Below are 23387 nucleotides of genomic sequence, written 5' to 3' on the forward strand. Positions count from 1 at the left end.
GAAACATTGACATGAGACGGATTTACGGTCAGTCTCATCTCCACAAAACAACATAACTCCTCCATGGTAGTGTTCATGTTCTCCAGGGCAAGATTGTCTAATGTTTTTTGATAGAGACTCAAATTTGATTAGTCGTGATATGTCCTAATTGATGGTTGATAATTAATGTGTGCTCAAATATGCCTGCTCAGATGCCTCTTGTTTCCTTGCAGGTATGAAGGATTTGAACAACCATTTACTCGTGGATTTGCTTTTATGGGTAAAAGGAAACTCACCTCCAGCCCATATGCTTCTCATTTCTGGTGACAAGGATTTTTCCAGTGTCATGCACAAGCTGCATATGAGAGGGTATAATGTTCTCTGGGCTCACCCAGAGGGAGAAATTTCTCCTGATCTCTTGAGTGCTGCAAGTAAAGTTTGGGCTTGGGATAGCATCATGAAGGGAGTTGGATTAGTTGCAAGGTCCTGCATAACTGGTACATCACTCAAGAATGATAAGTGGCCTCGTTCCAAACTTGTATCTTATTCATCACAAGGTTTTTCTACACCACAAGTCCAACACAGCCAAGATATTCGGCTTGAACTAGATATGAAAAGGGATTCTTCTAATTATAAACTGAAAAGGAGACCAGAGAGCATCCCAAAGAAAGTTGTGGAGCAGGTTGTTGATATTATAAGACTGAGGCCTAATGGCTTCACCGTGGCAGCTTTTAGACGTCAACTGGGCAGGTCGGGTTTGATACTTGACAAAGACTTTTATGGTCATAAAGATTTGCTGTCCTTTTTGCTCTCAATTCCAAAAATAAAGGCAAGCCTTGTGTGGACTAGTGATAGAACTAGAACCTATATGTTTACTGAGGATTGCGCTGAAAGCACAAGTATTACAGATGACAGTGAGGCAACATTTCCTGCTGGATGTGAAGATGGCAAAGACATAAGGTTAACAATGCAGGAGACACTCCGAGTGAGGCAGAAAAGTTCAACGGAAGAGAAAAAGAAGGTAACAAACATGGTTGAAGCTGTCTTAGATCCTCAGCAGCGCAATAGGTCGACCAATGAGGAGCAGGGAGATAAGATTGCTACAGGCTTTCCTCCTGATGATAGGGTAGAAAAATTACCAGGATTATCATCAGTTGACAAAGGTGCATTTTCAACGAAGGCCTTTTTCAAATCCAACTTTCTGGGAAGATTCTGGAAAATTCTGGGCTTTACAATCACTAAACCAAATATAGCACTTCCGGAAACAGCCCTTGTCAGTAAGGACACAGAGACCAATTGCAAACACAAAAGTGAGGATACAGAGACATCTCTTTGCTCTCAAACTTTGCCGATGGATGGGAAAAAACAGCCAATGTCTCAGAGAAAACCAACAACGGAACTAGTAGAAGGGAATCAACATGAGGTTCTCAACAATGCTTTGCATAAGGATATTGAGGTTTGCAGCTGCTGTGCAACATCTGAAAGTCTACATGGGAATGGGAAAAAACAGCCAGTGAAGCAATGTGAGGTGCTTGAAAATTTGCAGGAGAAAAGAGAACACCAGCCTATTCTTGAGAGGAAGTCAACATGGAGATTGGAAGGAGGGAAGCAATATGAGGTGCGTAAGGACACTTTGCTTACATTGCTCCTTTCTAGGGTGGGAGGGGATCCAACTGCCAAGGGAGTTCTAAAAAATATAGGATTCACAGACGAGAAGTGGGAAGAGGTAGTGTCTTATTTTATGAGCGAAGGGGGAAAATTTCTGATCACTAGAACAACCACCATGCAAGTATTGCCGAAGCCGTCTTTTCAGAGCCTTGATTTTTCCCTAGTTTTCTCTTTGAATTGTCGATAAGAGGACTTATAAGGTAGTTTATTTATTGCCTTTTTATTTAAAATTCCTTCAGTTTCTTTGAGAGTGAGCATACATGAAAGAAATCAAGTAAAGTATTGGTGAGAAAATGGGACGGTGGGGAAAAGGGTTGAGGGGCTTGTTTTGTTTTAGTGGACCAAGTTGTAAACTAAGTGCCTTTGATGGATTCACACACTGATCCAAAATATTATTACTAAGTGGGACGGTGGGGAAAAGGGTTGAGGGGCTTGTTTTGTTTTAGTGGACCAAGTTGTAAACTAAGTGCCTTTGATGGATTCACACACTGATCCAAAATATTATTACTTCGTACATTTTGTTGGTTATACTGAAAGAGATGAAAGGTAGGCTTATTAAAAGTGTAACAGGCCTGTGTTTCGCGGAGACTTTAATCAACAACACAATTCACAAATGAACAAAATGCAAGAGTTGTGCCCGTGTATGAATACTGTGAAGATGTGCTCAGTACACCATGGGGTGCCAGGGACAAGCAAGCTAGGGGAGTGTTATGTACCTAGCGCTAATCCTCGGATTAGCACGTCTAATCCAGCAGGGTTAGGGGCCCCGGATTAGGAGCTAGCAGGTAGATACAACGGGCAGATTAGCAGACCTAATCCTCAGATTAGCAAGCCTACTAGCTAGCTATAGCAGGTTAGCTATTTATAGGGGCATTTATTCTTATATAAGTGATGACTTGGGTTATTATTCGGGTGTCAGTTGTGCGTTGCATTTCTGATGGGTCTGTGTCTGGATCCGGGTTTCTACTCCTACCGTGGACATTGTAGATCACAGATAGTCTTGCCGAGGGCCTCCGTGGAAGGCGTTGGTGGTATGGGATCCCAATGTTGACTGGGATGTCTTTGTGGAGTGGGATCTTTGCCCCTGGCTTGGGGATGGATTGAAGTACTGATCCTTCGGTTGGGTGGCGAGCTGGCCTACACCCCTTCTATTTGGTTTTCTCTAATCTTGTGTTGGGACTGTGTTTATGAGAGCTTGGTTGAACAGGCCTGGGAGGCCTCTTACTCTTGGTATCAGAGTAACCTAAAGGCGGAGTCTGCAAAGGTTTGCGTGTCTTTCATGGTTTATCTTGCGTTGGGATTCCCAGGGATTTCTGTGGGCACCACAGTTGATTTGTCTTGTTAGATGTATGCTTTCTAGGGTTACTGCTGAGTAGATGTATGTGGATTCTGAGAGAGGGGAAACTGGAGACTCATGCATATATAGAGGGGATCTGCAGAAATTTGTAGAACTCTTGCTTTACTCTGGTTGACTCTCAGAGGGCCGTGTTTTCAGTATTTAGAATCCTAGACATGTACGGTACATGGGGGTTGTACTCAGCATGTGCATTGAACAGAAGGGGCTAGGCGCTTAAGTGAACATGGGCTGGTTACGTAGACACATGTTGGGCACCAGGTGTAGCAGCACACAGCCGGCTGGTGGGTGCAGGGCAGGTTGCGCCAGCAGCCATTATGGCAGCAGCACATGGCGCATGAGATCAGCCAGTTTGCTAACGCAGCATACAAGGTTGGTGGTGCAGCATGGCACAGCAGAGAGAGAGCAGACACCATGGTGGCCAGCGGATGTGTCAGGGCAGAGACAACATTGCTGTGTGCTGACAAAGCCCTAGGGCACCGGAAGGTTCTGGGCGCTGGCTGGCTGCAGGCCGCCATGAGAGAAAAGCGGGGCCTAGATATTTTTGGAGGGTCGCCTAAAAACACCCTCAATCAGAAAGCATCCTGTTTTTTAAAGCAACCTTGGTCACTTTTAGGAAGTTCTAGAAAGGGACACCCATATTTTTAAAGGGAAAAGCACTATAAGTTTTTTTTAAAAAAAATTTAAAAAAAAAGAGCTTTGGTTGCCACCTATTTAACAAAGCACATAGCCCTTCTTCAATCATTAAACCTTGAAGTTTCCTTATGTTCGGCATGGGACAAAACAACGAGGAGCAGACTATGCACCTCTCTTTTTGTACACAGAGCTTGGGGAACCTTTGGTAAGTGATTTCATGCGATATTCTCAAGCTTTTCACCAATGGTTTTTGAAAATTCAGAATCAACACATGTTCATCTCCATGTTTTTTGGTAGTGAAAGAGATACATCCTGGCTTTTTTCTCTCTTCCATCTCTCATTCCCATGGCGACACCCCCACCCTCTTCTTTACTGATGATTTATCGGATCATGAGCAAGAACAGGAAGATACAAGGGCAGCTGTTGGGGAACCTGGCCATGATCCCGAGTTTGGTCACCATGCCATCATGGTGGAAGAAGAGGATATAATTGTGGTTGAGAAAGCTTATTTTGACAGTGCGATACAGAAACTTCGAGCAAAAGTTTCTACCAGGGTATCACTATTCTGCAGAAGGTGGTGGCTATTACTCCTGCGATTGCAAGGCCTACAACAGCAACTCCGTTCCTCACTCTAAACGTCTTCCTGGAAGAGGAGGGGGGAACTAAGGCAGTGGTTTATGCATGGTTAAATCGGTGGAGTGTCCATTTTGAGTTCCATCCTCTCCAAGATGCTTGGAAGATTCAGATGGTACAAGGCCTCCTGAAAGGGAAAGCCTTGTCTTGGTGGACAGAGCTTCGGACAAGCCTACTGCACGTCACTGGAATAATGGAGTTCTGACCTTGATGTTCAAGAATGGCATGTATTCTTTCCTTCTCTTCTTCCTTCAGGTTAGCATTTGTAATAGCTTTAGATGAAGCTCACCGAGTTGGAAATTGGTAGTATGAACACGTACATGGGACATGGGCCTAGGCACATGGGCTAGTTTGGAGTACATGTTAAGGGATGAGGTCCTCTGGGTGGAAAGGAGTATGACATGGTATCTAGGTTCATAGAGCTAGATATGGAGACCATGTTCTTTGACATCTTTTTGCACAAGTTTAGAGAGTTGCAGGCGAAAGCAATGCATATGGATGCTGTAACTTGGTTGAACAAAATGCTAATCAATACACTTAAATACACTAAGATTTGATGGACACTTGCTCAAATAAAAGAAGTAAATTGCTGAATTGACAAGGGACACACAATGAGCCGGAACGATCGATCCCTCCCTCAAATAAAGTATATTGATCTTATTGATCTTGGGAGAATAAGGTACATAGTGTCATGGGCATTTCTGACCAGATTTCCATACCAATGCATATGAATACAGTATTGCAAACAAGTGGTTGTCGATGTAGACTTGCAATCCACACTACTCTCTCAACTGCCCATGTTCCCTACCATCTGCTCTCTATTGCTCCACCAACACATGGTAGCAACAATCTGCGAGAGAGAACGTAGGATAAGAGAACACTACACAGGATATGAGATCTTGTCATCCGGTTACTCCCTCCTGCTACTTGCTCCCATATTTAAGCATAAAAGCTTACCAATAGCAAGTAGAGTCGATGACAGCGGAAGCCTTCGCGATGGAAGTCCTTGGAGTGTTGAGACCTTCGATTTGTCGCCTTTCTTCGCGACAAAAGTCTTCAAGAGGATGAAGGGAACCTTGGGAAAGCTTTCCCTATGGTTCAACTTAAGAAAGGAGGGTTGAAATTAGGGTTTTTAGCAAAAAGACCAAAAATTACAGCAATAAAGAGAGCTGTTTTACTGAATTTCAGTCATTGGGAGTGTGTAGGAGGGTGATTAGCATCTGGAAACACTCTTGGAAGCTTGAAATCACCTTAGCAAGCTTGGAAATGGAGTTGGGAAGGAGAATGTGCAGAAAATGCAGCCCAACAGCCCTCACGAAGGAGGCGCCAATCTCTAGAGAGAGGAGGAGTGAGGTGGTGAGTTGTCCAGTGTAGGTGGTAGGCAGGTGCTTTGTGGAGCAAGCTAGAGTGGACACATGGCTGGTTACTAGGTCTGGGCGCGGTGGACATTGGGTTATGTCCACCTTGGGACATCAGTGTGTGTGAACACCGGGCTGGTCATAATTTGTAAGTGAGTTTTGGTCGTCCAAAACTTAATGAAGTGTGTACACACTCACTCATAAATTAGTGCTAATTCCTAAGGCTAGGTTTATGACCAATACTTACCACGTGTCACATGCCACATAACCATGTCAACAGACAGTTTCACACGCACGGTTCGCGGGCGGGCGTTCCCTTACCCGGAACTACACATTGGTCAAGCAAGCATGAAACAGCATGCAATTTCAATTGCAAGCAAGCACATAAAGATGCTATGCAATGTAGCATTGGTATGGACAATCGCCGTTCATGAGACTACGAAAACAGACGTGCTCCAGGCAAGTACACGAGGTACCAGCCCCAATGGAACACCAATCCACCAAGCATTTCCAAGTATGTACACGGAGGCACAAGTCCCAACGGAAAGCCAAGTCCACAGTATCACATGAGTGACATCAATCCCCGGCATATACAACTGCCATGGACACCAGTCCAATGTACATACAAGATAAGAAAGCACGGGTGGACTAATTGGGTGGCCAAAAGGTGACAGATGTAGTCCCCTTGCTTGGTTTTTTTTTTTTTTGCGAGGATTGTCCCCCGATCATAAGTTGTAGGTGAGGAACAATAATTACAAAACACTTGGGGATGCTATCCATTTTGCAAAGATTTATGAAGTAGCAGTTGCCGGCAAGTGTAAGAAGAATGTTCCTTAGAAGCAGAAAAGCTCTGTCCACGAGCGTGTAGTTGAGTTGGTAGAACAGTTGGGTTCCATTGCCAGGACCCAGGTTTGATGCCATCAAGCTGCACGATGAGGGTGTGTGTTGTAACTTGTGAGCCAGTGGATAATCCACCTCCCACTAATCGTCACCATTTGGCCACTCAATTGGTCCTCTCGTGCTTTGAGTGGCGTCCGTGGCAGTTGCATATGCTGGGGATTGATGCCACTCATGTGATTTTGTGGACTTGGCTTTCCGTTGAGACTTGTGCTTGTGTGTACATGCCCAGAAATGCCTGGAGGATTGGTGTTCCATTGGGTTTAGTACGTCGTGTACTTGCCTGGAGGACGTCTATTTTGGTATAGTTTCAGTAACAGGATTGTCCATACCAATGTTGCATTGCATAGCATCTTTATGTGCTTGTTTGCAATTGAAATTGCATGCTGTTTTCATGCTTGCCTGACCAATGTTTAGTTCCGGGTAAGGAAACGCCCGCCCGTAAACTGTGCGTGTGAAACTGTTTGCTGACATGGTTATGTGGCATGTGACAAGTGGTAAGTATTGGTCATAAACCTAACCTTAGGAATTAGCACTAATTTATAAGTGAGTGTGTACACACTTCATTAAGTTTTGAACGACCAAAACTAACTTAGAAGTTATGACCAGCCTTGTCTTCGCACACACTGATGTCCCGAGGTGGGCAAAACACAATGTTCACTGCCTAGACCTTATCCCCTTTGTACAAAGGGAGCAACCATCCATGTGTCCGTTCTAGCTTACACCACAAGGCACTTATTCTCACCTAACATCTTGTCACGATAGTGACTTAATCTCTCTAAATTACCTTGTTTAGTCTTAATCATTGAAAGGACACCAGTGATGAAGGGTCACACCCTGTCACATGGGTCACCTAGTCTCATTCTCAAGAGACACAGCTATTCGTAAAACGATGTAACTCTTCGTCTAAAGACATGACTTTTCATCTAAGAGTCACACCCTTGCATTAGGGATGTGCCTCTTCATATGTACGTATTCAGCACCTATTTAAATAGGGCTTTGTTAATGCAAACAACACCTAGCTTTCCGTTCTCTAATTGTCTTTAGTTCTTGTATTCAATCTTAGTATTAATAGACTAGGAAGTCCTCACAGTGGTATCAGAGCAATGCCCACATCCGAAAAACCCTAACCCTAACACTAAAAATCAGACCTTAAAATTAGGTATAGCAAGAGTTGTATGGAAGAACAGGAGAGAATGCCCCATCCAATTTTGACCCCTTTGCCCAATTTTACCTTATTAGTCATTTTTCCCCAAATTTGTCTACACATCAAACAACGATGGGAAGCAAAGACTCACACTAGGGTTGCATCCATGTGCTAGCAGGCTGCCCCATATTTCCCTTGGAGGTCTTGATCGCATCCTTCTAGGCTGAATGGTTATCATCAAAGGGGAGCCACCTTTCGGATTCACAAGGTAGGATTGCTCACGTTTTTTTTAAACGTGACGTTAGGGGATTTAATGTCCGATTTCTTAGTTTTTGATGCTTGTAATAAACGATAAAAAACCTTTAGATCATTGGCTTGTACCTCTGGGGGTAACGCCCAGGCTCTTCTAATCTCGGCAATGGTAATAAATTTGTTCGTGAGGGATCCAAACCTTCGTTTGGCGGTTCTCAACCTCGACTGGCCATGGCGCTAGCAATCTTATCAACCATGCGGATCAGATTCTGGACGAGACTTTGGACAAGACCAATCCCACTACCCAAAACAGTCTTCCTTTTACAGGCCAACAAAAGATAGTCCTATGCACCATTTGTTCAGGAAGCCACCGTTGGTTCTAGTTCCCTAAACGCCCCAGTAATCGGCAAAACTCCAACGTGGAACCTTCCACCTCGGAAGACAAGTGTCGAGTTCAGCCTTCAGATAATTCTAAAGGCAAACGTGTTATGGTTATATCCCAGTACGCACAGGCTTGCGTAATTACTTCAGTGGCAAAAACACAAGATGCCTCTAAAATTCCAACCTCAGTGTCCACTCAGGTGTTCACACTGATTGGCTCAATTTTCGGCTGTCCTATCACTGTTCTAATTGACCGCGGTTGTTCTCACAATTTTGTGGCTACAACGATGGTGCATCGATTGAAGATATGCACTATTCGCAGCCCCCATACTTACGAGATCGAGTTGGCAGACGGATCGTGTTTTAATTGCAATACTATGGCTCCTTGACTTTCTTTCTGCATTCACCAATATCGCGATAAGATGGATTTAGAGGTTATGCCTTTATCCCGATATGATATGATCTTGGGTCAGCAATGGTTACATCAGTATGATCCTCTCATCAGTTGTCATAGCCACACCTTACAGTTTGTCAAAGATGGTAAGGACATCGATTTCCAAGGTGTTCGCGATCAACCCTCCAGACCCCAACCTTGTCTGCACTACAGGCAAAGCGGTGGGTTTGAAAGGCCGGTTGTTCTTCGACACTGTTAATGGTTTATTCTACAGAGGAGACAGTGCCTGACCAAAATTCCAAGGTGGCATATTTGGCCCAACCCTTCTTTGCCCCACACTTGGATTTGTTTCTTGTGGAACTACTCCCAGTGTTACCTCCTTGACGCCCAATAGATCATCCGATTGATTTACTTCCTGGCAATTCGCCACTGACTCGTGCTCCATATTGAGTCTCTTTTACAGAATCCCAAGAAATTCAACGCCAATCCAAAGAAAAGTGAATTTTTCAAGACATCACTGGAGTACCTCGGGCACATCATTTTAGCTGATGGTATTTCCGTTGATCCTAAGAATGTACAAGTTATTTAGGATTGGCCGACATTGCAAAATATTCATGATGTCAGGTAATTCTTGGGTCTTGCCAATTTTTATCATACGAAGGTCTTTAAGTTTTCCAAAATTGCAGCACCTTTGACAGAGGTTTTAAAACCAGCACCTACTTTCCAATGGACAGATGATGCTTCTCACGTCTTTGATAAGTTAAAGGTTGCTTTGACAACAACCCGGTAATGGCAATCGGAGATCCCAATCTTCCTTTTGAAGTCATGACAGATGCTTCTGATATTGCAACAGTTCTCATATAACAAGGCTGAGCCATCGCCTTTGACAGTCATAAGCATTCAACAATTCAACCACGTTATCTAGTGTATGATAAGGAGTTCTTGGCATTTGTTCATGCTTATCGAGCGTGGAAACATTATCTTGTAGGAGTAGATTCCGTTGTGAAGACAGATCATCATTCCTTGAAGTATATTTTCACATGTTATGAATGCATGACAAGGCAGATGGGTGGAGTAATTGGCAAACTTCCATATGACTATTGAATATGTTCTTGGTCTTTCTAATGTGGTTGCCAATGCTCTTAGCAGAATGCCTCAGGCCTTAGCAATGGCAATTTCTACAGTCCCAATCGACATTCCAGCAACTTTTGTGGATCTTTATGCAAACGATCGAGATTTTGCAAATGCTTTTTGAGTGATTACGACTCCACAGTCTAGTCCTTCTAATTTGAAGATTTATGCAGCTTATTCTCTCGTCAATGGATTATTATATTATCAGGATCACATTTGTGTTTCATATAACATAAGTATGTGTAAACTCTTGGTGAAGGAACATCACGAGGTTCCTTATGCAGCTGATCCTGGTATCAACAAGACATGTCACTTGTTGACAGCTTCTTATTATTGGCCTCAAATTAAGCAAGATGTTATAAAGTTTGTTACAACGTGTTTCTCGTGTTAGCAAATGAAAGCTAATAGACAATCTCCTACTGGTCTTCTACAACCACTTCCAGTACCAAATGAACGTTGGAAAAGTATCAGTATGGATTTCATTACATCTTTGCCTCGTTCTTTGAAAGGTAATGCACAGATAATGGCGGTGTTCTATAGATTGTCCAAAATGGCACATTTTATACCGTGCAAGAAGATAGCTCAAGCTCTGGATATTGCTTCATTATTTATTGAGTATGTTTTCAAGATACATGCATTGCCAAAGTCCATTATTTCAGATCGAGATTCTAAGTTTAGAGGACATTTTTGGACTTCACTTTTCACGTCACTTGGCATGAATTTATTGTTCAGTTCAGCGTATCATTCACAGATAGATGGCCAAGCTTAAAGAGTTAATCAAATCCTTGAAGAGATGCTTAGACATTATATTTAGTCTCACTTAGCATCGTGGGAAGATTATCACCATTGATGGAATTTGTTTAAAACAATTCTCATCACACAGCAATTGGAATGAGTCCTTTTCAAGCCGCTTATGGTCATACACCAATTGTGCCATCAAACCTCGTTCTTCAACACAAGGTGGCATTAGCGGATCAGTTAGTTCAAGAAATGCAAGATGTTCTTCTTCAAGTTATAATTCGAGTTTAGGAACAATATCAATAAGCGGCTAACCGACGTCGCCTACATGATGAATTCAAAGAAGGTGATATGTGCTAGCACATTCATCCCCAGTTTCTGCCCATGTCTGGTGTCCTTTTGGTCCCTTTTGCATGGCCCTTGATTTTGGGATGGCGATCCTTGTCCATCTCCAGTTTTTGCGTCTCGTTCAATTGAGGCCAGGCCAGTGTCTCATGTGAAGAGGCCAGTATTTTGCTGACATGGACGGGAGCCAGACTGGTGCCACCCATGTGTTAGCAGGATAGTGTCGTATGGACGGGAGCCAGACTAGTGCCACCCGTGTATGACCTGGACTGTGTTCGACCCATGGGATTGTCACGCCATGGAAGAGCCAGTATTCGTGCCGTGTTTTGCCTATGGGACTATCACACAATAGGGAGACTCGTGCCTGGAACTGTGTCTTACCTATGGGACTGTCACTCCATAGGAAGACCAGGTTTTTATGTTTTTATGTCGTGCCAGTTTTGTGCCGACAGATATTTTGTACTTGTTCCATGAACGGGAGATATGTCCATGTTACTTTGCACATGCACACATATTTTGCATGTTTGAAACTATTTTCGCATGACATGTATTTGTGTGTTTGCCTGCTTGACGTGTTACTTACTAAGCGGGGACGCCTGCCAGTGAGTCGTGAAGTCTGCTCTGTATTCTGACGAGTTTTGGTGCATGTGAACAGGTGGTAAGTATGTTACACATGTTGTTTTTATTATTTTATCTCTAACCTCTTATTTTATAAGGTTAGGTGTTCACATTTATTTAAAAGTGGGCACCCCCTTTGGGCACCCACTTAGGGGCCAAAATGGGGAGCCCCACTTTTAAGTGAGTGTGGGGGTGGGCATGGTCACCTACCCACACTAGTCCCCCCCACATGCATGCGTGGAAATCTTTAGTTGTAACTTCACTTTAATTTTATTAAAAAAAGGGGGCTCCATCAAGCGTAGACATCAATCGCTTCCACCCTTTTATGGAGATCATCCGGCGATCAACTTTCTTACGTGAAGGAACCGGCGACCACCTCTTCGCTGCTGCCTCCTCCATGCAAGCTGTGCATGCTGCTGTACGGCTGCTTCTCCCTCCTCTACCAGGCGACTGATATACTGCTGCACCCACAGGCGGCTAAATTCCAGCAGGCTGCGCTGCCCTAACCTCTGCGCCAGCTTTACCTGCAGGCTGCCCACCTTCTACAGTTATACAGGCTGCGCATACTATCTTCTCCTCCATTGTTGGCAACTCCACAGGCTACAGGCAGTTTGATTGATTGCTGCGCAGGTATCCTCCTATCTATACAGGCTGCGTGAGCTTTCCTGCAGGCGGCTGCTTCACCTCATACACAGGCGACTGCTTCTATTCGACTGCAACTTCTACTCCCCACAGGCGGCTGCAGCAAGTATCCCTCTTCTCATACAAGGTGGTTGCACTTGCTTTTCAACAGGTTTCCCTTTTACTCTTGCAGGCAACTGTGGGAGTACACTCTCTTCATAACAGGCTACTCCTCCACACAGCAGCCAGGTCTCTCTCTTCCCTTGCAAGTGGGTACTCCTCCTTTCACAGCAGGCGGCTGTGGACTCTTGCGGTGGTAGCACATCTTCTCCACTGGCAATCTACAAGGGGACTTTGCATCTCGTGGGTGGCTTCATCAAACCACGGGTATTGGTTTTCTATCAACCATCCACAAGTAAGTGAATTTCAGATTTAAGTACAATATTTTATGTTTAAATCTGGTAAGGGATTCATCCCGCTCGGCCAACACCCGTTCGGTGCCGGGTTGTCCAAGCTCTATTGGAGAACCTCGGTCCAAAAGTGCTGAGATCGGGAGAGCCAGGCGTTAGTACGAGAGCGCCTGTTTGTGCGTGGTCTCGGAACACCAGTGAGGCGCTCTCCGCGGAGTCCAGTGAAAGCACAGGACCGTAGAGATTGGACCACACTAGTGGTCGTACTGCTTCAAGCTTCTACATCGAAATTCGAGCCTATTTGTTTGGTACTGTTTTCATATGTACATGGACATTATCTGGTTCTTGGAACCCATGGAGCATTGTATTTATTAAATACTCCCAATAAATATATCATATATTGAGGGGGGGGTCGGCCCGTTCTGGCCCCAGTGCTGGTGTCCATCTTTCCATTTCATTTCATTTAAATTTCAAGTTGTAATAAGTTGTCCATTTCAAATTTGTGGTTTTAAAGTTGTGCTATTAAGCATGTGGGTGTCCAACGGAGTCTTTCCCACTTGACGGGATCGGTTTCACTTATTTTATATATTTTTCTGGGATTCTTCCCAGCCTGGATGCCTTTTTCCCAGTCTGCCAGCTTCAGTTGTCCAGTTGGCCAGCTTCTGCAGTTCCAGTTGGCCAGCTCTCCCCACCTATAAATAGGTGGGCTGGCCTCTCACTTTTGTATCTTGCCTAGTCTATCTTTTACTCCCTCACTTATGAGACTCTTGGGACTGTATCACTTCAATGTATTCAGCATAGTTGCTCCATCTCTCTCTCTCTCTTGCACTCTCTACTCAGCACACTCTAGTGCTTATTTGCTTCCACTCTGTGCACTCTTTCATGGTATCATCGCTCCCGGTTCAGCGATTCCCTTTGCTGCCCCAGATTCAGTCTTATTTTCAGCCCCTTCACCTCTGCGTTTTTCTCAGATATGCAGCCCTCTGGTTGCTGCGTTTTCTGGATAGCTTCTGTTGATTGCTTTCCCTTTAGTTTGGCTTCATCGCTTGTAGCCAGAAGGTAATTTTCTCATCAGCGTTTTACTTCTACTTGGAGTTTGGATCTAGGCGGCCTATTTTTTCAGGACAGCAGCTCCTCTTTGGCTGCGTTTTCCTCTTCGGTGGACATTCCCTTTTGCAGAGGGGGATTATGGTGGTTTGGGCTTTGGTGGCACCCTTGTACTTGTGGAGGACACTTCTTCTTCTGAGATTGTGCATGTTTCTAAGATTGAGCCCAAGCTGTTGTGATGGCTGCCTTGACTACTCTTCATATGGTCTCTGAGTCTGCAAAGTTGGATGGTTCCAACTACACCTTGTGGAAGGTGAAGGTGAAATCAGTCTTGCGTGGCGTGGATCTTTGGGATTGGCTTGTTACACCTACCAATGCCACCCCTCCCACCCTTGCTTCCGATGGTGTGACTCATGCACAGATTGATATTTGGCAGACAAATGATCGTCGTGTTTTCTCCTTTCTGATGTTGAACTTAGGATTTTGTTTTCTCTCATGTGCGTACAGTAGATGCTGCACATGAAGTTTGGAAGGCTTTTGCAGATCTCTACGAGATTAAGTCTGTCGGTCGGATTTTGGCGTTGGAAAAGCAGCTTATGAACTTTCCAGTTTCTGCCTTTCCATCTTTATTTGCTTTCATCTCGAAGATGAAAGATCTCCGGGATGAGCTTGCTGTTTGTGGCAAGGATATCACTATAGAGGATATGGCTATTCGGCTTCTCTCAAAGCTTCTAGAGAGGTTTGATACATATTTTTAGTCTCTTGTTTCTTCTCCTCGTCCTGTTAAATGTTGAGGAAGCCAACGCTATCCTCTCCAATCAGAATGGTAACCCATTGAGCACGTCCTAGAACTATGACTCTTGATCTTGTCACAGACGGCAGAAGCTGCTCATTGACAGAGAGACACACTCCTCCTTGCATCCCTGAAGGGCCCAAGGATGGAGACTAAAAGGCATGACTCTTGTGTTAGCAATATTGTTGTTAGTTAGGCTAGTTTTGGGAGAGACCCCTTGTGTTGAGGGAGTACTCGACGGTAGTGAAGGTTGATCCTATTGAGGCAAGGCTTTAAATATCTTTGTCACATACCCATGTAGTCAAGTATAGAATAGGCCTCTTTTTAAGTGGGTTAGCTTGTAGAGTTCGGGGTATTTTGGGATGTGTGATGTATTGGAGCACTTCTTTGATAGAAAAATGGTTTTTTGGTTCTGAAGTTTGACAAGAAATGGTCTCCTCATCTATCATTAGAATGGTTGCTTGTCTGGCGGCTAGTTGTAAGGTAGCATTTTGCGAGTCCCTGTTTATTTGTCATCGACTATGCCCAATCCATCCTCATTTGAGAAGCATTTCTTCATGCATGGTGCTTGTTGGCATAACATAGAACTTTCCTTCAAAGGGGTTATTTACAATGTAAAACATAGCAGTGAATGATCCAATGTATGAGGTTTTAAATGTGTCTAGATACTCCTTTAACTCTCACTTTTGTGGGTCTCAACAACGGTTGTGGCTGTGCACACCAAGTTAAGTGGGACATTAGGTTATGGCTAGCACCCATGTCAAGGAGTACGAGCTTGTGTTCTGGGCCTTTCTTTGTGGTCATGCCCAACCAGACTCTAGTAGGCTCCCTCTCCTAGTCCTCTTCTAAGTCAATGACTTAGGCCATGTGAACAAAAATGTGGTGGTTGCGTAACTTTTCTTGCCTAGTCTTAGCTTCTTGTCGCTTGCATTGGGCCTCACGTTTTAGAGTAGCTTCTTATATTTTCTCCTCTTTCTTCTGATGAATGGCCTTCAAGGCTTTCACCAAGCCATAGTAGCATATCTACTTTTGCTATTGTTGACGAATCCTTATATTTTCACACCACCAAGGGTTTTAATGCATGTTGATTCTTTCAGGGTGAGTTTGCACATAAGAAATGGTCCCATTCCTTTATATTTTAGCTTGAGCTTTTGGTTTTTTATGTTGTACATGAGAACCATATCCTTGACTTTGTTATCTTTGTCTGAGCTTTTCATCAAACCATTCCTTCCATAGATGGCGTACATGAGAACCATATCCTTGACTTTGTTATCTTTGTCTTTGAGCTTTTCATCAAACCATTCCTTCCATAGATGGCATGTAGTCTGGCTTCGTCCAAGCGTTCAAGTTTAAACAATTGGTCAGTTAGTACATTTCGTGTCAACCTTATAACAATTCTTAAGCTTGGTATTAAGAATTCCATGGGTATGATGGTTGTTCCGTATGTCAAGTTGAAAGGTGTCATGTGGATGGCTACCTTATGGGCTGTTCCTTAAGCCCAAAGACTAGCTAGTAACTTCTGTTCTAAGTCATTGCGTGAGGCTTCCACTATCTTGGTTATGATAGCACATATAATCTTATTGGTGCTCCTAGCTTGGCATTGGCCTGAGAGTAGTAGGGTGAAGATTTGTAGTGCACTACTATGAATTAGCTTAGCAGAAACTTGATTGTATCATTGTTAAAGTGAGTCTCTCAATCGCTTACTAGTTTGAGTGGACACCCAAATCTATTAATTATGTTTTTGTAAAAGAATTTAGCTATTGCCATGGCATCAGCCTTTGTGGTAGCACAAGCCTCAACCCATTTGGTATAGCGAGATAATAAATCACACTACGGTTCCTCAAGCTGCTAGACTAATCAATCCAATGAAGTCAATGTTCCATTTCTCAAATGGTTACAAAGATGAGAAAGGGTGCAAGGGCAATTTATTACCACGGTTGTGGACCCTAATGAACCGCTCACATTCATCGTAGCCTTTTACAAATTCAGTTGCATCTCTAAACAAAGTGGAACACCACAAGCCAACTAATAGAACTTTATTTGTAGTGGTGTTTGTTGAGAAATACCCTCTAGATATACCAGCATGGGCTTGCTCGAGGACATCAACATATTTGAATTCCTGAGGATAGCACCTCATGATCCTGTCTTCGCCTAACTTATACATTTACTCTGCAATCAATTGATAAAGGGCTGTCTTTTTGATAAGGCCTCGTGCTTTGTCTTGATTGAAGAGTCTCTCTTGGTAAAAATCGTTAGCTAAATAATGGGGAATCTCTTTGGCCCATTCCAGAGCAATGTAGAGTTTGAATAGTGAAGCATTAGGTAGTTCATCCCCACTCTGACTCATGGTTCTCCATTGGAAATATATGGTAAGTGATCGACATGCACTACTATGAGCCTTTCTGCATGGTCACTTCAAATTCTAGTAGGATCAGGAGCCAGTTGATACGTTAGCTTCCTTCTGGATGGCAGATGTGGTTTACCACCATTCTTCGGCTTGTGCTCTTGTTGCTCTAACTTCTTTTAGTCAAACACGTTGGTCTTCTTCTTTTGGGACTCTTCTTTGTAAGACTTTCCAATTGTCCAAGGCATATGCAATCGTTCTGCTTCTATGGTTGCATCTTGAGCTGCTTCCAAGGTGTCTGATTTTGTTATCTTGACTACCCGTTGAGGTGTTGGATATAAGCCATGGATAAACTTTCTCATCTTCATATTTGAGGGAATTTCATTGAGAGATGTAAATTTGAAAGAGGTTGCAACAAACTTATTGATATAAGTTTCAACATTCTTCTCTTGGTTCTGCTTCAATTCATGCCATTTCTGTTGCACCTCAGCTTCAAAAGATGGAAGGTAGAAACTTCTTATTAAACATCTCCTTGAAGTCCTTCCATGTCTTTGGTTCTTTCTCTTCAAATGTTGAGCCACCAATTCAGGGCAGCATCCTTCAAGTGCATTATGGCCATCATGATCTTGGACGTTCCTGAATAATCTTCACTACCGAAAGTAGCATTGAATTGCCTAATGAAGAAAACAACTTTTTGAGAATCTCTCTTACCATAAAAAGCATCAAACTTGACGCTCTTTTCTCCGGACTTGAACTTGACAATGTGCAACAAGTATATTCTATAGTATGCAGCCTTGAAGCGCTTGAAAAATGAAGAGGGAGTGCTCCAATTTATAGGTTTGACTCCTGAGGCGTCAATGCTCTAGAATGGAAAGAGTAAGCTCGAAATGACAAGTGACTACTTTAATTGACAAGCGTTAGTTTAATTGAGGAGTGTAAGGTGAAAAGACAAGTGTAGAGACACATGTCCCATTCTAGATGCCACATGTCTTAATTTAAGAGGTGATTCTTCCCAATAACACCACCAATCACCGGGAGGAGAGGAAGGCATTTCTTCCTAAGACGAAGAAAGCAAACTGTCATGGGAAAGCTTGAGACGCGAGTTAGAGGGTCATATGTTGGGTCGAAGCCGTGCTGCCACCTCGCAAAGAAGGCGTGTGCCGTACGCAATGAGACGGAGCTTAGCTGCAGGACTGTGTCCAATGTTGTAGGCGAATCAAACTTAACCTGGTAGTATGCACGCCCCAAGGGATGAATATCAGTGATCTTTTCGGGCTCGCCGAGAAGGCGTGCCTTCAACAAGTCCCCGAGTTGTCCACGTGTTGGGCGGCTACCCACAATCTTGTAGACCGAGGCGGGAGGCCTCCAAAGATGCGACTATTGAAACGAGAAGCTGGAGGTCCGTTTCTAAGAAAGAAAGGCAAGGGATGGTAGCCTCGGTCAAGGATGACGGAGGCGGCTACCATGGAGTCCTCCTGGACATTCAAAGACTAGAAGTTGCCGATACTTAAGAGAGAAACTCCCCGAAAGTTGCAAGCGCTTGTCGAGGGAGACGATGAAGAGGATTTGGGAAAGGGGGGGTAAAGGCTAGAGAGGCGGAGCTGCCGAATGCATGGAGGAATGGGAGCAAGGCGGCTGATAATCTGGAGAAGAAAGAGGCGAGGGGGATGGTGAGAAGGTGGACAGGAGGATAGTGCGGCACGAAGGAAGGATAAGGGTGGAGGGGAAGAGCTCAAGCAGGAGGTGCCACAGGGGGGGAGATGGAGGGCAGCGAGGCGAGGGGGGTGGCTATGCACAAGAGACACAAAGAGGGTAGGAGGCGACGACGAAGGGGGGCAGGTGGGGGGGGGGGGGGGGGGGGGGGGGGGGCTCCAGCAGCTCGAAGTGAGAGATCGGTAGCCATCTTTTTTTCTATATTCAAGGATTTTACTGTGGAGAGAATCCTGAACATGACTTTCCATCCTATCCCTATGTAAAGCAGGTCAAAGGACATGGAAAGGCATAAATTAGATAGATCTCTGAGGCATCTCACAAGTGTTGGCAAGAACCCCCGCAAAGAATTAGCATGCACGAATTGGATCTAGGTCAAGATCCAAAATCATTGTACATATTCATGTTTGGAATATACAGTAGATTAGTAGGTCTACCTTGTCTTATGTGTATTTGCTAAACATAGGTTTAGCGTTAATGTCCTTTGTTTAGCATTAATCATAGACACGGTTTTGCAATGCATGTCACATTGGTATCAAAGCTTAGGTCATCCTAGGGCAGTCCTTAGCGTGCGTTTTTTGTAGGCTTATTTAAGGTTTTTGAAACTAGAGTTTGCATTTTAGGGTTTACAAGCCAAAATTAGGGTTTTTGTATTTTCATAAGTTCAGCTCTAGCAGTAGTGTTTTCAACCCTAGATAGTGGAAAAACCAAATTAGGGTTCGGTTTTTAGGGTTTCAACCCATTTCTACATGTACAAGTCTTAGCTTAGGTCCAACCTAGGTAGGAAAAGACTTCTTTCTGATAATTTCTCCACCAAAAATCTCACCTTGATGGAAAGCAATCATACTTGGAACGAAGAGTTACGGCGTGAGTGTGAGACTATGCAAAGGCATTGGAGACTGGAAGATGAAGAACCATACAAAAGGGAATAAGAATCAGTACGAATAAATCATGGCTGAGTATAGGTAACAACTCATACAAGAAGACCGTCGCAATGCCACAAAGACGCACGTCGAGTAAAGCTTCACGAAGAGGCATGGCAAGCCCAACTTTTGTATGATGAAGGTTTGGGACGAATCAGGGAAAAAAGGGCACAGTTCATGGCAACATCAGCAAAGATGTTATCAGAAAAGGAGGTGTTTTCAAGGAGGTGCCATTACCCGAGATGCATGTGCGAGAGCGAGAGCCAGAGCCAGAGCCAGAGCCAGAAGCCAAACGACAACCAGAACTGTAGATCGAGCGGGTGGTTCTCTCTAAATTCCGTTTGCAAGAGGATGAGGTGAGCCCAATAGTTTTTGTCTCTCCAAATTCTATACGGAGGAGGATGAGGTTGGCCTTACAATTTTCAAGGAGCTTCTAGAAAATCTCTTCAAAGCTTGTGAGCAGGATGAGACTACATGTGATTAAGAAAATCCAGATATTGAGCTAGAGAACTTGAAGGCCAAGTCACAGAGCTTGGGAATCGAGCCAAAGAATATGAAGTGGAGTCTTCAATTGGACCGGAATGGAATCAAAGCAAAGGTGTATGGAATACCCGATTATCAGGAGGGGATGTCATGTGCATCCATTAATTCCGATGCTCATGGACATGATTATCTTTCCTAGGTCTATAAGCAGATTTAGGAGGAGGAGCCAAACGAGAACTAGAACCATAGACCGAGCGGGTGGATCTCTCCAAATCCTGTTTGGAGGAGGGTGAGGTCAGCCCAATAGTTTTCGAGAAGGTAGGTCTCTCCAGATCCTATTTGGAAGAGGATGAGGTCGATGCCACAGTTTTCAAGAAGCTTCCTAGAAATCTCTCTGAATCTAGTGAGGAGGAGGATGAGACTACATGTGATTCAGAAAATCCAGAATTTGAAGACCAAGTCAGAGATTGGGGATCGAGTTGAAGGAATGGAATCGGAGCAAAGGTGTATACCCATATGTTCCAAGCTTAGCAAGAGGGGATGTCATGTGCGTCCGTACATTCCTATACTCATGGACATGATTATCTTTCCTAGCAAGTAAATGGGCAGATTTGGACCTGATTTTGAGGCCCAATTTGGGGGCCAAATATGACATTTTGAACAATATGTAAGTAAAAAAGGCAAAACTGACCTGAACACGACTTGGGTGTTGGGTGGGTTCCGTTGGCTGTGTGGTGGGGGTAAAGAAATCTGTGACAGTGACCTGAGTGGGGTGGGTCTTGCTGTCCTAACCTCTCAGTGTGTGCACGCGTCATGTTTGCTCAGTGTGTGCGCATCTCTAGCAAGTACATCTCCAAGCCTCTCTGATCACACTGTAGTGCATCACTCAAGCAAGAGGGCCAAATCTCTCTAGAGAGGCAGCACTACCTCATATAGTACACTCGGCATCTAAACAAAGTGACATTTTGCCTATGAAGGTGTCCAGGCTTCTCAATGAAGCCATTCTCTCTGATCCACAAGAAGTGCTCTCTTGATAGAACTTCAGCTTCGTAGGAAGTTCTGGGGGTGTCAGCCATGTGTGGGTAGTGTGAAGCAGAACAAGATCCAGATGGATGATGCAGTAGATCCAAGTAAGGGAAGTCTGGGGAGTACTCTAATGGGTGGCTGGCGGTCCATCTGTGTCTGAAAGAGAGCATCAAGAACTAGAGGCGGTGCTCCAAATTCTGCAAGGAGGATTTCCTGGGGCACTGACGGCTTACTCCTGATCATGCATGAGAACATCATAACCTGCACCCTCTCTATCCTTGCCAATCCTCCTCTCGCAAACCTGACCCCCAAAAAGGAGCTCTATACATCATGGCAGGTCAGATCAATGTGTCAAAAAGCCAGCTCTTCATACTCAGGTCCTAGAAGTGGGCCTGGAAACATTGCCTCTGTAGCCAGGCCAGGGCTGCATATCCTCTAGCCATTCATGCCTTTTGCCACCGGGTGTAGGGTGAAAATAGGTCCAATGAAGGTGACTCCCAAGTATGCTGAAGAGGCGATGATCACAACTACCTTGTCTCTGAATGAAAATGCATGTCTGGTGGCTACCTGATGCGTTTTAAAGAGCATGATCTTGGTCTTGCCAAGATTCACTGTAACCTCACAAAATGTCTGAAGTGCACTCAACTGCCTTTGCAACCGCTCGGTTGAATTTGATATGAGCACAACATCTGCATACAATCTGAGAGAGAGAACTTATCATCATCTTTCAATGTTCTAATTCAAAGGTGGAACTGACTTGCAGGGATGTTTTGATCCAGGTTCTCATGGAAAGTAAGCTAAAAAAAGTAGCTCAACTTCAAGAAGATGAGCTATTTCAACTTGCAAAATTTCTTTATGGCGAAATACTGATGCTTGCACAAAATCAGGATGTAGGCAACTCAGAAAGCCAAGTCCAGTCCAAAGCTACGGAATGTGGTGCTAATGGAAAAATTATGTTAGAGAGGCAGACTGTCTCTAACATAAGTATGAGAAGCAAAGCGAAGCTGGACTTGGGGCATTCAGGAGACTCTGAAGCTACCTACTCCAAAAAGCAGATGGGTGGTCCAGGACAGCTTCTCACTGATGCAGCTGTGGAGGCTGCTCAAAATGCAAAGATTAAGGATGGGTCCATGTTGCTCCTTGCATTATCCAAGGCCAGAAAATCATCATCTGCTGAGCAAGGTTTGTGTGAAGCATCTGTTCTAAAAGATTTGAGAGAATGGTGGTGGATCTTTTGCAAAGCTGCAAGAATGGGTTACCACTTGGTTATATGAAGCCTGCATTCAAAAAAAGATATGGCTATGAGCTAAATAACAAAGCTTTGGGACACACTTCTCTTGCTTCCCTTTTACGCACCTTGGAGGGAATAATGATTTCCAAGGAGAATGATGAGCAGATGGTGGTGTCTTCACATTCTGTGCACAAGGGTGACAAGGGTGAAGAAAAAACGCAGAAGAGATCTGTGGGAAATTTTTGCCAGGTTACAAGTTCTGATGTCTTGTGATAAGGTCCAAAAGGTAGTAAGGAGGTCCATCAAGTGTTTTTATTAGTGAGGTCTTCTAGAGGGTCCGATTTAACAAAGTTATTCTGATAGGCTCTAGTTCAGATCGATTTTGAAATGGTTTTGTAAGTTTTTCAGTTTGCACGCTCTATGGGAAGGTGTTAGGATGAGGAGTAATCCGATGATGTCAATTTTGCTTCAGTCAACCCTTTGTATGTCTTTGTTTTGACTTTTTTCCACAAGTCGAGAAATAGGCATAGCTCCTTAACCCGGAAACCATATGGGGTGGTTGAGGGCTCCCCAATATTCAATTTAGGTTCAGTCCAAAACCTCTCGGATTTAATCACACTTTTCTAAAAACTGCAAATAATGTCAAATTGTCAACCGCAAGTAACCAACTTGCAAACGAATGCATGTATGCATCCCGGCACATCCAAAGCATCACAATGCATCCAAATAGCATCCATCCAAAGCATTTTGATCATATTTTGGCAAAGTTTTGGTATGACCTTGATGCATTATGAGCCAATCTCAATCACTATATCTAAGACCAATGTACCCAATAATGCCAACCATGCATCCTTACATAATCCCACCCTCTTAGTAAAGTTTAGAATCCAATGGCAAGGGTCGAGGTCGAGTCTTTACAACGATGTACCTAATCTCTCTCTTTGTCACTTTTCTAAAAGCACTTACGAAGAACGTAGTCAAGCCATGCTCCCTCAATGAACTTATACAATTTGATTGAGGATCCATCAATGTAAAGAGAGTATTACAATTCAAAGCACGTACTCATGCTCATGTGTATTACATTTTTAGCATGTACTCATACTTGCATGATGCTCGTTGTACCCTTTCAAGAAAAGTTTCAAGAAACCCTAATTTTGAGTTAACGGAACGTGAGGAACAAGATTATGGTGCTTCAATATAATCATCCTTCTTGTTACCACCAAATAGATACTCTGGCTTCTTTCTAGGGCTTACCTCTCTCTCTCTCT

General features: G+C 43.9%; 1 protein-coding gene across 2 annotated transcripts in view; it reads left to right on the forward strand.

The window, feature by feature from the left end:
- The window catches only part of LOC147632228 (uncharacterized), an 87974-nt gene extending 65225 nt beyond the window's left edge, over window positions 1-22749 (forward strand). Inside the window, exons 2-3 of one of the 2 annotated variants that reach the window (XM_086808903.1) lie at window positions 213-1597; window positions 21652-22749. In XM_086808903.1, coding sequence (XP_086665029.1) covers window positions 213-1597; window positions 21652-21684 — 1418 coding nt within the window. In that variant the 3' untranslated portion in view covers window positions 21685-22749. The remainder of the gene's footprint in view (window positions 1-212; window positions 1598-21651) is intronic. The other variant, XM_086808902.1, reaches the window with a different exon arrangement.
- The last annotated feature ends 638 nt before the right edge of the window (window positions 22750-23387 follow it).

The sequence above is a fragment of the Cibotium barometz genome, chromosome 14, assembly GCF_041138505.1.
Source record: "Cibotium barometz isolate CiBa-2024 chromosome 14, ASM4113850v1, whole genome shotgun sequence".
NCBI classification, from domain to species: Eukaryota; Viridiplantae; Streptophyta; class Polypodiopsida; order Cyatheales; family Cibotiaceae; genus Cibotium; species Cibotium barometz.